The 15,405-nt window shown below is 42.1% G+C and overlaps 1 protein-coding gene across 3 annotated transcripts in view; it reads left to right on the forward strand.

Annotated features, from left to right (window-relative positions):
• The window catches only part of helz2a (helicase with zinc finger 2a), a 117,453-nt gene that overhangs the window by 51,069 nt on the left and 50,979 nt on the right, over window positions 1-15,405 (forward strand). For all 3 annotated transcript variants that reach the window (XM_041205198.1, XM_041205197.1, XM_041205196.1), the window contains 3 exons: window positions 1,448-1,956; window positions 4,297-4,926; window positions 7,759-8,548. In XM_041205198.1, coding sequence (XP_041061132.1) covers window positions 1,448-1,956; window positions 4,297-4,926; window positions 7,759-8,548 — 1,929 coding nt within the window. The remainder of the gene's footprint in view (window positions 1-1,447; window positions 1,957-4,296; window positions 4,927-7,758; window positions 8,549-15,405) is intronic.

Here is a 15,405-nt window from a genome sequence, read left to right on the forward strand (position 1 = left end):
GTCCTCCCCCTGTATTATAACAAAGAATGAGGCTCCAGCTTTGAATTCCAATGTAACCCACTAGTTGTACTGTGATCGTTCAAAATTGGACCATGAAGGGGCGTGATCACACACACACACACACACACACATGGCTAATATGGCTTTTCAATGTACAAAATGTTAATTGATTTCAATGTCTAAAGTGGACTTTATGCCACTACTGAAGCTGAACAGCTCTGTCCCTTAGGGCTGAATTTTGTGCTGGGGATGGGGTCCCAAAATCCCAACCTAAAAGTCAGTGATGAGCTGCCTGCACTTGGCTAGCTCGCCCTGCAGACATTTAACTGCTGTCGGGCCTTTAATTGGCTTAAGGTGGGACTTCCACTCCCAAGAGGAAGTCCTGCCTCAGAGAGCTGTTAGCCAATCAGATGGCCTAGGAGTGCCACCAGGAGCGGTATCCACTGCTGGGACTGCAATAGTCCCCAAGGAAGGCATTCAGTGATGGACTCTAGACTGTGAGTTGAGTCCAGGTCTTATTGGGGTCAGGCTGGCATGTTTGGACAAGGGGAGTGGGTGCAGGGTGACAAGTTGGGGGTGGGGGGGGGCACAATGCTGGGGGGGTTTATACCTTGTCAGAGGGATCTCTGATGGGGACAAGGAGCCTGACCAGGAGGCACTCCCTCCCCAGCCTGTCCACCAGATTCGCAGCTCTGGCTGGGCTCCAGGAGAGCTGCCCTGCTGCAGGTAAAATCCCAGAGTTGGCAGGAAGAGGCCTTTAAATGGCCATTAATTGGCCAAATGGGCCTCAATTGGCCCACATGCAAGTGAGGAGCTCGACACATTCCCTGTCATGGGTAAAATATCCATGGGGGTGGGGACAAGGAGGGTGGGCAGATGATGGGGATGACATTGCTGGCATGGCACCCAGTTTTATGCACCCTCCAGCCTGCCATCCCCCTCTGAGGGGAATGTAAAATTCGGGCTTTAATTTTATGATTATAGGCTTTCTTTGTTTTCAATGTTCCTCTGCCTTTTAAACATTTGTATTTTTTGCTGTAATTTATAATTATCAAGATGAAGACTTTGGAATTATGAATGTCAGTGCTGGAAACTAGAAAACTTCTATCATTCATTATTAGCATTGAATACTCCCAAGTCAAGTATAGCACAGATAAATGCAGGATAGAGTTCCCCTTTCTTTGGCCCAGCAAGATGCCTTAATCCTAACCTCAAAGCTCTAAGATACAAGTGGAGGATTTTACATTTCACAAACCAATCCTTCTTTTGATCTCTCTGAATGAGGCTGCTAACTTTAATTGAACTATGGCAGCCCTGGCTGAATGATTAGAAATATTGCTCAACAGGCTGTTTGGTTTGTACCAATATATTGGAAGATATTTTGAAGCTCTTACCTCCGAATTGAATGAAGAATATCACTGATGTTATTTTATTGTTGTGTGTGCAGAAATCATTGTTGAATGTTGCACTGCTAAAGAGAGAACCTGGTGCAACGTTCTGGCTGGAAGGAAAAGACATACCACATAATTGTTTTCATGCTGAAGGCATCAAATTCCGATTATCAAAAACTTCCTATAATGTTGGGGTCTCATTCGAAGCTATGAACTTTGGAATTTATGACCAGTGGGTTGTTTTTGATTTTGGAAGCCGACCTCTACTTGTCAGGAAGATTTACGTCAGTGAAATGAATGTTTTCCAACCACCTGTAAACCCAAGCAGTGATTTCCAATTTGCCAATCTGGAGAGGTGGCACAGTGGCAATCGGAGGATAGTGCCTTCCATGGAGAAAACCGAACATGAGCTTCTGGTGTTGCAGAAGTACAAGACACCTGCTTTAGCATTGGAATATAAAGTCAAGGACATGGCAAAAATCCCTATAACACCTGCCAATTACAGAGAAAAAATGCACCATTTCCTGTACCAAGAGGAGCAAGCTGAAGAAGATGTTGTTTCAAGGTATAGTATCTGACAAGAAAGTTGTCCAGACAGTATACAGCAAAAAGTCTTATTCAGGCCCTAAATCAGTAGAGTCAGAATGAGACAATTTGGATCTAAATAGAAGAAAATGTTAGCATTTTCCTGAAAAGGCTTCCTCTATAATGCTAATAGTGTCCAATTTATCAACCCCTAAAATACCTCCCAGGTCACAAATCTTATCTGTTAGACTTTTGCATTAATGCAAGCGCAACATTTTACCTTTGCCATTTACTTTATTGACAGTTTTATTCAGTTCATCTCTCACCATCAGAATTAGATTTATTAATTCATGATTTGTGTTTTAGCTGGTACACCTTAAGCTTTACTCCAATTGGTATAGATGTTCCCTTACACATGCCCCACATCTTTAAATACTCCTCCTCCATTCTATTTATCCTGCCAGCAAGCATCTCTAACTTACATTTGTTTAGATGGAGCCTGTCTGACCAGTATAAGCTTCCCCGTTCTAAAAGCTGTTTTGTTGTTTGAGGAACTGAAATCTTGATTGCCTAGATAACAGGCTGGTCTGCCTATAATTCCCCATGTCTCTCCTCACTAGCACATAACACAGGCACTTATTACAGTAAATGGAGTGTTTCACTTCCCAGACATAGGAAACTGCGAGTTTCAAATTTCCTCAGGAGTTCAATTGACCTCTCACTTTAACTGATGGACGACTTTTAGTAAAAGCCACTAGAAAATGGCAGGGACACAGTTGCTCTGTTTATCTACTGTTTTCCATAATTTTCTGGCCTGGCATGTAAGGGGCAGAAATGTTACTTGCTCCTAACAAGGCAATTAACCTCAGTGGGCCAAAATGAGGGATAGAGACTCTCTGAACCAGAAGAACAACTTTTTCAGGCTCATTCAGGACCCAGCGTAGTATGGTGAGTAGATAAAGCTTTGATGGGATGTTATTGGGCCCCACTGATGGGTTCAGGCTAAGTAAGCAGCCTAGACCCTCGATGCGTTAACAGATTTATTTATAAAGAAAGGTTGTGTATTGCTAAAAAAAGAGACATGCTGTTAAAACTTTTCATCTTGCGCTCATCAGGACTGTTGCAAAAATACCAAACTTCAAAAGGAACAACAATTTGTACTGTACGAAAAACAAGGTGCTGATTGGTTGACTAGTGGACTCTGATTGGTCAAGGAATTGCCATGGAGAATGCACCAGGGAACAGTTACCCCAAAGCTTTTGTTTAAATTCAGAAAAGGCAAGGCGACTCTGATTGGTCAAGATGCACTATGGGGAATCCACCAAGGAACAGTGTCCCCCAAGCTTTGTTTCATTGAAAAGGTGCAATGTCTGGACAAATTCCTTTTGCCTGCAGAGGTCTGGGCCCTGTGTATGAATATATGTAGCTTCTAGCATGTGTAATTGAGCCACATTGCGAGTCCAACTGATAATCTTAAATTGGTTGTTACTGTAATTTTTAGCACACTTGGGATTGTTCAGTAAGTGCTGCCCAATCATGGAATCACATCTAATGTTGGGCACTATGTTCTGAGCTCTGCAAGTATGGGTTGGTTGAGTATGGACAGTACTTTGCCCGTTGCAAACAGCTGAACTGACGTGCTGTTTGATACAATCCACCAGTAGTTGGGATGATGGTCCAATCAGAGTCCACTTGCTAACCACTCAGCACCCTGTTTCTCATGCAGTATAAACTATTGCTCCCTTTGAAATTTGGTATTCTTGAATCTGTCCTGATTAGTGCAAGATGAAAAAGTTTTGATGACGTCTTTTTTTTCAGCAAAATGGTTTCATTCAAAAATAGTTGTTTGGAGGCATGGCAGGAGGAGGAGAGAGAAGGGCCTGGACATCACCCCTTCTAGTGTGGCAGGTGTCAGAAGTTTCAGCTGAGCCAGAATTGCACCAATTATGCCTGCAGCAATCACTGCCCCTCCTTCTCTACTGATCATTACCCTTCCCTCTAATGATCACTAAACCCTCCCTCTCAATTGCTTGCTCCATGCACAGTGAGCCCCGCCCCAACCCATTTCTTCCCTTTGTCTCCCAGGATCTACCCGAAGCCACTGCTGTTGATGCAGTGGTCCAAAGTTGATGTCCTCTTCTCTGGTGAGCTCCCTGGAAATTCCCAGCAGGCACCTGCAGTTCATGGGCTTAGTTTAAGTGAATCCTACATTATCATTTCCTGCACCCGTTTCACACCGGCCTGTGGCATAAACCAATTTCCAGGGCATAATTTTTTTCAATGCGCATCTGTGCACATAGTTATAAGAAGATAATCAGAAAACAATAGAGTCTTGTGTGTTAAACATATTAAACCTAATTGTCAAATTTCTCCTTGATAGGCTCAGTCTACAGGTGACAATTTCTATCACAGACAAATTGGAAGATATGTTTGAAGGGTTGATCATTGCGCAACATGGAGAGCTCTTTGGTGTTTTTCCACCCCCTCTTGCTTTGACTGATACAAATGAAAGCTTCCTGTTCAAGAGAGCAGTTAGTACGGTGCTGTTAGCACCAAATCCTTCCCCAAACAATGTAGTTTATGAGGCTGCCATTCTTCATGAGGCTACCACTGAAAATCAAATTGCTCTGAAGCTGTCACCACGTTGCCACGCTGCTCTTGCTTTCCACAAAGGAAGCCATCACAGCGTAGAGATTCAATTCCAATTGGACCGGCTTCCATTTTGCTTCAAGCACCAAGCTGTGGATCTGCTTCCAAATGAGCAAATTATTTTCCCAGACATCACCATGTGTTCCATTCCTCAGTTTACCGCTCCTATTCTAACTGGAAACCAAAAGCAACGTGCTGCTGTTGCCTTTATTGCTGGAAAAACTTATGGGGAAAAATCAGCCCCCCCTCTTCTAATTTATGGTCCTTTTGGAACTGGAAAAACCTTTACCTTGGCAACAGCAGCTATGGAAATAGCAACGAAACCAAGCTGCAGATTGCTCCTATGCACTGACACTAACAGGTGAGTAGTATGTTATTCTCTGTTTGCGACAGGACAAGATGGGAATGCTTTCATTAATGAAACATTTGACAACAGCACATAACATTTCTGAATTAACACCAAGCTCAAGATTATTGGTATTTACAAAGTCTCAGCTGGTGATATTTCACACTGTGAAAGTAACAATACATCATCAAATACCTTTAATCATCGCTTTGATTAAAAACACAGCCTAAAGGTCCATACAATCTCTTTCATTTCATATTGTCCTTATTGAGATTCTGGATAAACAGCTGAGAATTAGAATACCTCGAGTTCCAATGACAGAGTCTACACCAGCTATTTTCTTTTGAGTCTCTGTATATATTCTCGATGGTGGGAGAGATAGAGAATTGCAAACTGCCCACTGTTGCTGTTTATATTTGATACTTGACATCAATATTTTTCATGTGAAAGCTCTTTTAGAACAGACACCCACTTATTGGGTCTCATTTATTAGATAAGGCAATAACCAAAATGATTAAATTGAATTAGAGTTTCCAAAACTATTTTTGTAACAGAGGTGGATATTTTCTCATTTTCAATAGGAAACTAGTGTTTGCTACAGGAATGCTTTAAACAGGCCAAGTGATATTAAAAGAAGAGACTGAGCTGAGGATCTAACAGGGTTCTATAATTAAAATAACTCTGGAATGGCCACCAAGGGGTAAATTTCCTTTGTTATTGTGCTTGACATCAAGCATCAGCAGACTTCAGCACAAAGAGAAAAATCAGGCAAGGGGAATCACATAACCATAATGGAGTCACCCCAATTTTCCATTCTTTAATTGAACTAGAATAATGGGCTGGGATTTTCCAGTCCTGCCAGCAGCAGGCATCGTTGCAGGCAGGATGGGAAAAGTTGGAGAGTGGCCAGAAGTCAATTGACTAACAGTTAGGAAGCAAAAACTAGCATATCAAGGCAATAGCTGAAAGACAGTGATAGTGCACGTGTATCTCACTTTGTAATATTTAGGGTTACAGAATAGTTCTGTAAGTATAGCTCAATTTTAAATCCTTCTGAGTCCAGCATAGATAATAAGTGATTTTTGAATGATCTCTGGTTTTGCACAGTAAGATGGTTTATATGTGGAGACTCTAATTTATTAGGGCATTGCTCACAAACAGTAAGCAAAGTATTTTTGATAGTGGGTTCTAAATATGAAAAGATACTCATTAAACATAATGGGCTGGATTTAACCCTACTGTCATAGTGGGCCCTGAAGTCATTGGGGTTCTGGCCCGGGTCTGTGGTGGTTGGCTGAACCTAATTACGTAGTGGCTGGCCAATTAGTGTGGGTGACACGGGCTTGCCACCTGATCATGTGGGCAGCCTGCATCACCTGAATGCCATGCAGGATCTGGCACCTGCAGTCAGCCCTGTATTAGTGTTGGAAATACTCTTGCAGGCTTTTTACGAAAGCGCTGCAGTTTAAATCTCCTGCATCTGAGCTCCTCTTGCTCCAGCACAAAAAGATGGCCCAAAGTCCAGGGAGAAGATACCATTGTCACACAAGGTCATTCAGTAGCACCGACAGGTTTAAGCAAGGTCTGAGATGTCACAGTCCAACTAGTGCATTGCCCCACAGTTTAGCAAAGGCTTGCTGAGTGTTATCCTGCCCTTGTGCCCCCTGCCACTGATGATGGGTGGCCTGCATAGGTTGATGTGCAGCATGGTGCTCATCATATTGCATATCCCCTCCAGCATTTGAGGATGAAGAAGGACAGGATGGATAATTCCCATGCTGCCACTATCTCTCCCTTTCTTTGATGGCAACCTACAAAATGTCCACCCCTTAAGGACTCAGATATGTTCTGCCAGTCTAAGGCATGACCCCTCTACATTTCATTGTGCACAGCCCCTTTAAATTTCAGACCCCATGCTTCTGGGTTCTAAATTTCTAACCTGAGGCTCACTCCTCAGTGTGTCAGCTCAGCGAGTCTTTACACAGGAGAAACATCTCCAAGATCAATCCAATGTGACTCAGTGTCCTTGAAGTCCAAAGGACACACACTGTGAGTCAAGAAAGTCACATGTAAGCTGCCAGCTTTCAATGGGCAGGTTACTGAAGGCACAAGAGACACATGTGAGTTTCACTAAATTGTGGGGGTGGGGGTGGGATGGTGCAGGATTAAATTGTGTCAAATTGCATTGAAATTATATGCAAGTGGGCAATTAAGCAAATCATTGAGCTTTCCGTTGCTAATGGGCAAGTTTCCCATTTTATTACCTTCCTGCTAAAGACTTAATCGCTCACAGCTTTCCCGCCGCCTGGAGCTTGACGCGCAGCCTTCTACACAATTCTCCATGCCTGCCCACATTTCGCCCAGTCCAGCGGGCTCCACAAAATCTGGCCCAATGTAATTTTAAACTGTTGTCAGCTGACATATTTTGAGTCTCTGTGTTCCTATTGGGTAAAATAATGGGAATTCATGTGGAGCAATAACATTTATTTGTAGAATGGGCTGAGGGAAAAGCCACTCAATGTCATATCACAAACAGTTGAGAACTTGTTGAGCATAAAGGGCTGGAATTGATTATCCATTTCATAAAACTCTAGTAATTTTAAACCGGTGTTCACAGCTAATTATTAAATGGAAATACAACTTTAACCGCGGAGTATGAAACCATGTGCTTCAATTGTTTTTCAGATCCTTATACCAACATAAATCATAGCAGCTGTTCTCACTGTATTTACATCAGTACATCCCATTGTGAAGTGGATATGAAAACTTTTAAAACCATTTTAATATCCCAAATAAGTTGTTTAGATCTAATTTTTGAGCTTGTTGTTGTTTGCCTTGTCATTTCAGTGCTGCAGACTTATATGTCAAGGACTATTTTCATCACCATGTCTGTTCTGGACATCATGAAGGAAGACCCCTGCGAATGAAATATGTGAAGCAAAACCCCATTCATACTGATGTCATCACAAAACAATACTGTTTAATTTACAACAATTCATTTATTGCACCTGACATAAGTACCTTGGAATCATACCGCATAGTGATCACCACTTGCATGGAGGCAAAATTGTTTTCTGAACTCAAATTGCCCCCTGGCTTTTTCACACATATCCTGATTGATGAAGCAGCTCAGATGTTGGAATGTGATGCACTGATTCCACTGGCCCTAGCCAGCAATAAAACACGAATTGTCCTTGCAGGAGATCACATGCAAGTAACACCTAAGCTTTTCTCCATTGAAAGCAGTGAGATGGCAGACTACACCTTGCTCAATCGCCTGTTCCAATATTATCAGAAGAAACGACATGACAAGGCAATTAAAAGTCGCCTAATCTTCACTGAAAACTATAGATCAGTGAAACAGATCATTGACTTTGTATCAAAGCATTTTTATGTGGGAAAGGCCGATGCCATTCAAGCAAGTGGAAACATCCTCCGTCATCCTCAGTTCTACCCTCTAATGTTTTGCCATGTTCAAGGGAGCAGCAGTTTCAACTCTTCCAAGTTATCCTGGTATAATCAGATCGAAATTTTCCAAGTTGTTGAAAAGGTGGTATCTGTCCTAAATAACTGGCCCATGGAGTGGGGAACACTGGATCCAAGCTCAATATGTGTTGTGTCTTCTGAAGCGTTTCAGGTAATACAGCTTAGAGTATATACTGAAGCCATTGAACTACTTGAAAAGGAATAAGGTTGCTTTGAAAGGAGAGTTTTAAGAATAGAATTAAGTTCCTGAAATAGCTAGGAATAGCCTATGGCTGCAATTATGCCTTTGTGGGGCCAAGAATTTTGAACAGAACCAACTTACTTGAGGATTACTGTCAGAGAGATGAATGGCAGGTGCTGTTCATTCTCCACTGACCACAAAATCTGAGCCAATGTTCCTGGCTAGGGAAATGTTGCACAGCATTATACAAAATGATTCTGAGCAAGTGAACTCAAGTAATAATGGTAAAAATGTTTCACTAGCATAAATGATTGAAGCTGAATTTTGCAAGCATCAAAGGAAGGGAGTTAATGCTGGAATTGAACTTCTCTTCACTTTTACTAGAGTGACAATAAATACTCTTGGATGAAGTATAGCATAAATTGTTGACAGACTGAAGTAATGATTAATGTATCCCCAAATGTTTCTGAGCCCTACACTGAGAAGTGGGCATCCTCTGTTTTTTCAGTGCCCAACCACAGAGGACCCTATGGCCTGATTCCCAATTTTGTGCAAATTAGTGCCAGTTCCGCACCTACTAAGGTGAGACAGTTCACTTTGAACCAAAGGAGAAGAGACTCCCAAGACCTAGAAACATAAAGCCAGTGTGAATTCAGTGTGCGATTTAGTCGTAACTACAACAATTTCTTTATCATTTGAAAAACCAACTTAATACAAACACAAGCACCATCACATAATTATGGTTATTTCGCCAGACTACATGGCCCCTTTAAACGCTGTATGTAAAAATGCTTTTCCTAAATTCTCACAGAACCCAAGAATCCCAAGAACCCAGGATCTTGACAAATATGCAAATGTTCTATCTGTTGTAGTTTAGCAGAAAGCAATTCAGAGAGGGCCTACTGTCCAAGGCAGAAATAAAGGCCAGAGCTAGATCTTTATCAGTTTTCATGTGTTCATGTTGTGTAAACGTTTCTTTGTTGTTGTCTGATGCAGCAATTTCAGGCCCCAAGTCTAACTGTGTCAAGTTCAGAGCTATTCCAAATGTGCCTGTGTTGTTTCCTTAGGATGACGACAATCAATTTGTGCAGCTCTTTGTTTGCTGAAAGCCTAAGTTTCAGTTCATTTAGTTTTGATTTACATTGCAAAACAGTCCTCTTATTGTAACGCCCTTTGAGTCACATGAAAAGATTATCCTTCAGTGAGGAAATTGCCAAGTCTTTTAACTCAGTTTTTGTACTATAGTTGGTTATTACCAGGAATGGTTTCATTTTATTTTATTTTCTATGTAGAATATATTTTTCCTGCTCAGCAAAGTGATGGATATGTTTGAGGGATGGCTCCCTCTTGCCTTTTAGTGCCCTGATCTATTGGGTGTTAGATGGGCGATGTGGTGTTAGCACCCACCTGACCATTAGTTTGCAGTTTTCATAGTGGAGTGAAGTGCTGGCCTATTAGAGCTGGAATTGGAAACACACCAGAGGAGAAGAGGAAATTTGCATGTGAGGGGCTGGAATTCACAAGAGTCATGAAAGACTCTGGAGACCTTTTAAAAAATTGTGGGCAGGACCTGGAAGCAGAAGTCCCATCCCCATTTCCAGTTAGTAAAGGAAAGGGGGTGGGGTGTGAATCACACATGCGTGAGACACAAATCTGCTGAGCCATTTGAAAATAGTTCTGAGATTAAACAGATTCAATTTTTCCTTGCTCCAAGTGCCTTAACCTGTAGTGTGGGGTCATAAGCTTGCAGAAGAGACCTCATAAAAGGTGTGTATTTCTTGTGCAGAGCTCTGCAAACTAATATTTTAAATACTGAAGCACGTCAAGTCTCCCATTTGGCTGCCCAAAACAAAGAATAATCCTGGGAGACCACACAGATCTGCCCTTCCCCTTTCACAACCCCATGTGGTTTTCCACTAACCTCTATCACAAAAAATTAATATGCAGGTAAAGCAAGTTACCGAGAAGGCTAATGGAATGCTATCCTTTATTACAAGAGGAATTGAACATAAAAGTAAGAATTTTATACTTCAGCTTTACAGGGCATTTGGTGAGACCACGTCTTGAATACTGTGTGCAGTTTTGGTCTCCTTATTTAAGGACAGCTGTAAATGCATTGGAGGCTGTTCAGAGGAGGTTTACTAGATTGATACCTGGGATGAGCGGGTTGTCTTATGAGGATAGGTTGGACAGGCTGGGCTTGTTTCCACTGCAGTGTGGAAGAGTGAGGTGACTTGATTGAAGTATATAAGATCCTGAATGGTATTGACAAGGTGAAGTCTCCATCAGAAGAAATAGTTGCTCTCTATTCATCCTACAAAATCCTTACAACATTTTAAACACTTTGATTAAACTTAACTGAAGGGAATATAAGCCAGGTTAATGCAGCTTCCTCTTATAATTTTACCCCCTAAGGCCCAGTATCATTCTGGTAAATCTGCTCTCCACTACCTCCAAGCCCAATACATCATTTCTGAGGTGTGCTGCCCAATATTGATCCATCAAGGGGCGCGGATGTCACAGGCCATTCCAACATTTGTTGTCCATCTATCAGTGCATTTGAGGAAGTTGTAAAGATCGGACATCTTGAGAAGATGCAATCATATGAATATATGAACATAATGAACATTTGAAATAGGAGCAGAGGTAGGCCATTCAAGCCTGCTCTGCCATTTAATAAGATCCTGGCTGATTTGTTTGTGTTTCAAGTTCCACATGGATTTTTCCTCTTGTGGGTGAGTCCAGAACTTGGGAACCCTGTTTTAAAATTAGGGGTTGCCCTTAAGGGACAGTGATGAGGAGAGTTTTTTTCTCTCAGAGTATTTTGTGACTTTGGAACTCTCTGCCTCAGAATGCGGTGGAGGCGGGGTCATTGAATATTTTTAAGGTTGAGGGAGGTAAATAGATTCTTGTTAGGCAAGGCAATCAAAGATTATCAGGGGTAGCTGGGAAGGTGGAACTCGAAACACAAACAGATCAGTCAGGATCTTATTGAATGGTGGAGTTGGCTCGAGCGGCTGAATGGCCTACTTCTGCTCCTATTTTGTATGTTCATATGACTGCACCTTCTGGAGATGTCTGATCATTACAACTTCCTCAAACATACCTATGGATGGACAACAATTGTTGGAATGGCTTACTCCATCCGCATCTCTTGGTGGACTAATATTGGGCAGCGATCCTCCGAATCGATATATTGGAGAGCAGATTTACCAGAACGATACCGGGTCTTAGAGGATTAAATTATGAGGGAAGGTTGCATTAACCTGGCTTATATTCCCTTCAGTTAAGTTTAAGTGAGATTAAAATATTATAAGCATTTTATAGGGTAGACAAAGAGCAACTATTTATTCTGACGGGGGACTCGAGAACAAGAGAACAAAATCTTGAAATTAGAACTAGGCTATTCAGGACCAAAATCTGAATGTACGTTTCACAAAGAGTAGTAAAAATTTGGAACTCTCACCCCCAAAAGGCTGTGGATGCTGGGACGATTAGCGTTTTCAAGACTCACATGTATAGACTTTTGTTAGCTAAGTGTATCAAAGAATATGAAGCAAGGCAAGGAAATGGAAGTGGGGTGCAATTTAGCCATGATATAATTGAATAGCAGAGCAGGTCCAAGGGGCTGAATGGACCATTCCTGTTTTGTTGCTATGTTCTCTACTTTCATTGCTGCCCAGATGTTTACTTCCACACATATCGAAGATATACTGAAAGGCATCCCTATAGCAGAGGCATAGTTGAAGCCAGCATGGATGAGGCTGCAGTATTCTGAGCAGCACACATCTGGGCTGTCCAATCCCTGTTTCTCGGATGATAGTACATATGTCAGAAGGAGCTGGAAGCCACCACAGCAGTAGATGTGGTCAAAGCAGTTGCAGGAACATTTGATGACACAGTACAAGGAGGGAGAGGGCTATTTTAATTTCAAGAGGTTCCCGGAGATATTAAATAGCCACTCTTTTTCTGCAGCTGGGGGAGAATTTAAAGGTACTGAAGTGCTGAAGGTGCAAGTACTGCTAAGTACTCAGTGGATATTGTACCCACCCAGAGCTTGCTGAATAACTGCAAATGTATTTCATCAGGAATTTTATCTGACTGAGGGACAGTATTCTTGCTTTGCTCTTGACTATGGGATAGCCTCTATTTCCTCTACCTGCTCCAATGTTGAGCCTCTCTGGATGAGACAGTTGTGTGACATGTGCAGTTAGTGATAATCCTACACACCCTGATGAGTCTGTATTTTAAGATGCTTGAAATCTGATCGCTGGTCTTGAACAATAACTTTCTGGTATTGAAGCCGAAGTACTGACCACTGAATCAATCTGACAGTGTATTGAAAGGTAACTGATTATAACGCTGAGAAATGTAAATATATGTGTAGTCAGTCTTTGAAATAGTGTAGCAAGGGAGGTTGTTGAGGCACGTAGCTCAGACCTCAAGGTCAAGTTTGACAATTACTTGGTACAGCTTCAAGGATGGAAGGAAGGCAGACAAGATGTCCCTTGCTCTCTGGGGAATGTCATTCTCTGCCGTAAAGGGTCAGGAAGAAATCACAAAAATTAATACCACTAAGTTTTGGCTCTTTTGCATTATTTCAAGATCTCTGAAGGGAGAGTGTAGGAAAATTTGTGTAGTGATTGAAGGTAAAGCCATTTTCTATTACCTATCAGGGCTCACATGATTGTTCTTGTAGACTCAGATGAATGAGCCCTAAGCACGTGTAATCTGGAGGGTGTGCATGGCTTTCCTAGTGGAGGACCTGGTTCCAGCATGTAGCTTCTGAAAAGCTCTCTGTAATAAAGTTATCTGTTTCAAGTAGAAACAGTTATTTTTGGTATGTCAACTCATTACATTTGGTGACGAGGGTAAAATAGCGCTGACGCTGCACCTTGCCTTGTGAATGTGAGTTCATCAGATCTTAAGAAAAAAAAGAAAAGTATACCCATCAGTCATCCACTCTTTGGCAGAATTGACCCTTATGATGCATCTATGGAAGACTGGAGCCAGTATGTAGAGCGCCTTGGTTTTTATCTTGTGTCGAATAAAATTATCGTGGAGGAAAAGCAGAAAGCAATCCTTTTGCGTGTATGCGGTAGCAAGACATACAATCTCATCCACAATCTGATGGCCCTGAATGTGCCTAATTCTAATCTTTTAACGAATTAGTATACCTCGTGAAGACGCATTTTCAGCCGGAGCCATCCGTAATAATGCAGAGGTTTCAGTTTAACTCCAGAGTAAGGGCCCTGGGAGCGTGCAAAGTTGAAGTAGTTGAGTGAGCACTCCGACTTCGGAGACACACTCAACGATATGGTATGGGGCTGATTAGTTTGCGGGGTTCATGATGACACCATTCAGTGCTGTTTACTCACAGAAGTCAACATCGATTTGAAGCGCGGCCATGGAGATAACGCTAGCCATGGTAAGTGCTGTGAGAGATTTGCAGGCTTTACAGAATGTGCAAATGGCACCTTGCTTCAGGCGGGGCAGGAACCTACCACCAGGCGTGACACGAAAACCAGAGTCACAGCAGTGAAGTGAACCACAGTCTCTGCTGCTTGACAAAAGAAAAGGCCCAGTGGAAGCATTTCAGCAGTGACTCTGAAGTTAAGCTGTTATAGATGTGGGGCTAACCACGTACCGGACACCTGCAGATTCAAGGAGGCAGAATGCCATTTCTGCCATGAAAAAGGTCATGTAATAAAGCAATGCAGGATGAAATGGAAACAGCCCATAAAGCAGCAGACCAAAGTGATTGAACTGAATAATATAACAGAACCTGAAGCTACCGATATAGATATCTATTCCCAGTCCAATGTCAAAGCAGTAAAAACTGAACGTATAACCGTCACAATTCAAGTGAATGGGAAGCCACTAATAATAGATTTAGATATGGGACCCTCAAACACAGTGGTGGGAGAGCACACATTTAAATACCTAAATGAAGGTACCCAGCCACTGAATCTGGAGCGAACCACGGCTCAATTGAAAACATACACTGGAGAATCCACACCGGTAAAGGGCACCGCCACAGTACCTGTGTCCTATAGGCAACAGACAGTCCAGCTTCCAGTGATCATAGTGACAGGTGAAGGACCTGGTCTTCTGGGCCGAGACTGGTAACAAAAAATTAAGCTCAACTGGTCTGAAATATTTCATTCGAGAACAGGAGGAGTTCCTGAACTGCTAAGGAAATATGACAATGTTTTTCATGGCAAATTAGGAAAATTAAAAGGCTTGCAAGCAAAAAGATATATAGATTCTCAGGTGATGCCCCATTTCTTTAAGGCCCGACCTGTGCCTTATGCCCTAAAAGAGAAGGTGGATGCAGAATTGTACTGGTTAGAAAAGCCAGACATCATCCAACCAGTTCAATTTTCGGAATGTGCAGGGCCCATAGTCCCAGTGGTGAAATCTGATCAAACTACATGCATTTATGGGGATGATAAATTGACTGTGAACAAGGCAGCTATACTAGATAAATATCCTATCCTGAGGATAGGCGACTTGTATGCAAAGCGAGCTAGAGGCAAATCCTATACCAAACTGGACATAAGCCATGCATATCAACAGTTAGAGCTGGATAGCACGTCTTTTTAAAAAAATATTTATGGCATGTGGGCTTTGCTGGCTGGCCAGCATTTATTGCACATCCCTAGTTGCCCTTGTGAAGTGGTGCTGCCTTCTTGAACTGCTGCTGTCCATGTTGTGTAGGTACACCCACAGTGCTGTTAGGAAGGGAGTTCTAGGGTTTTGACCCAGCAACAATTAAGGAACAGTGATATATTTCCAAGTTAAGATTGTGACCGACTTGGAGGGGA

The sequence above is a fragment of the Carcharodon carcharias genome, chromosome 14 (genome assembly GCF_017639515.1).
Source record: "Carcharodon carcharias isolate sCarCar2 chromosome 14, sCarCar2.pri, whole genome shotgun sequence".
NCBI lineage: Eukaryota > Metazoa > Chordata > Chondrichthyes > Lamniformes > Lamnidae > Carcharodon > Carcharodon carcharias.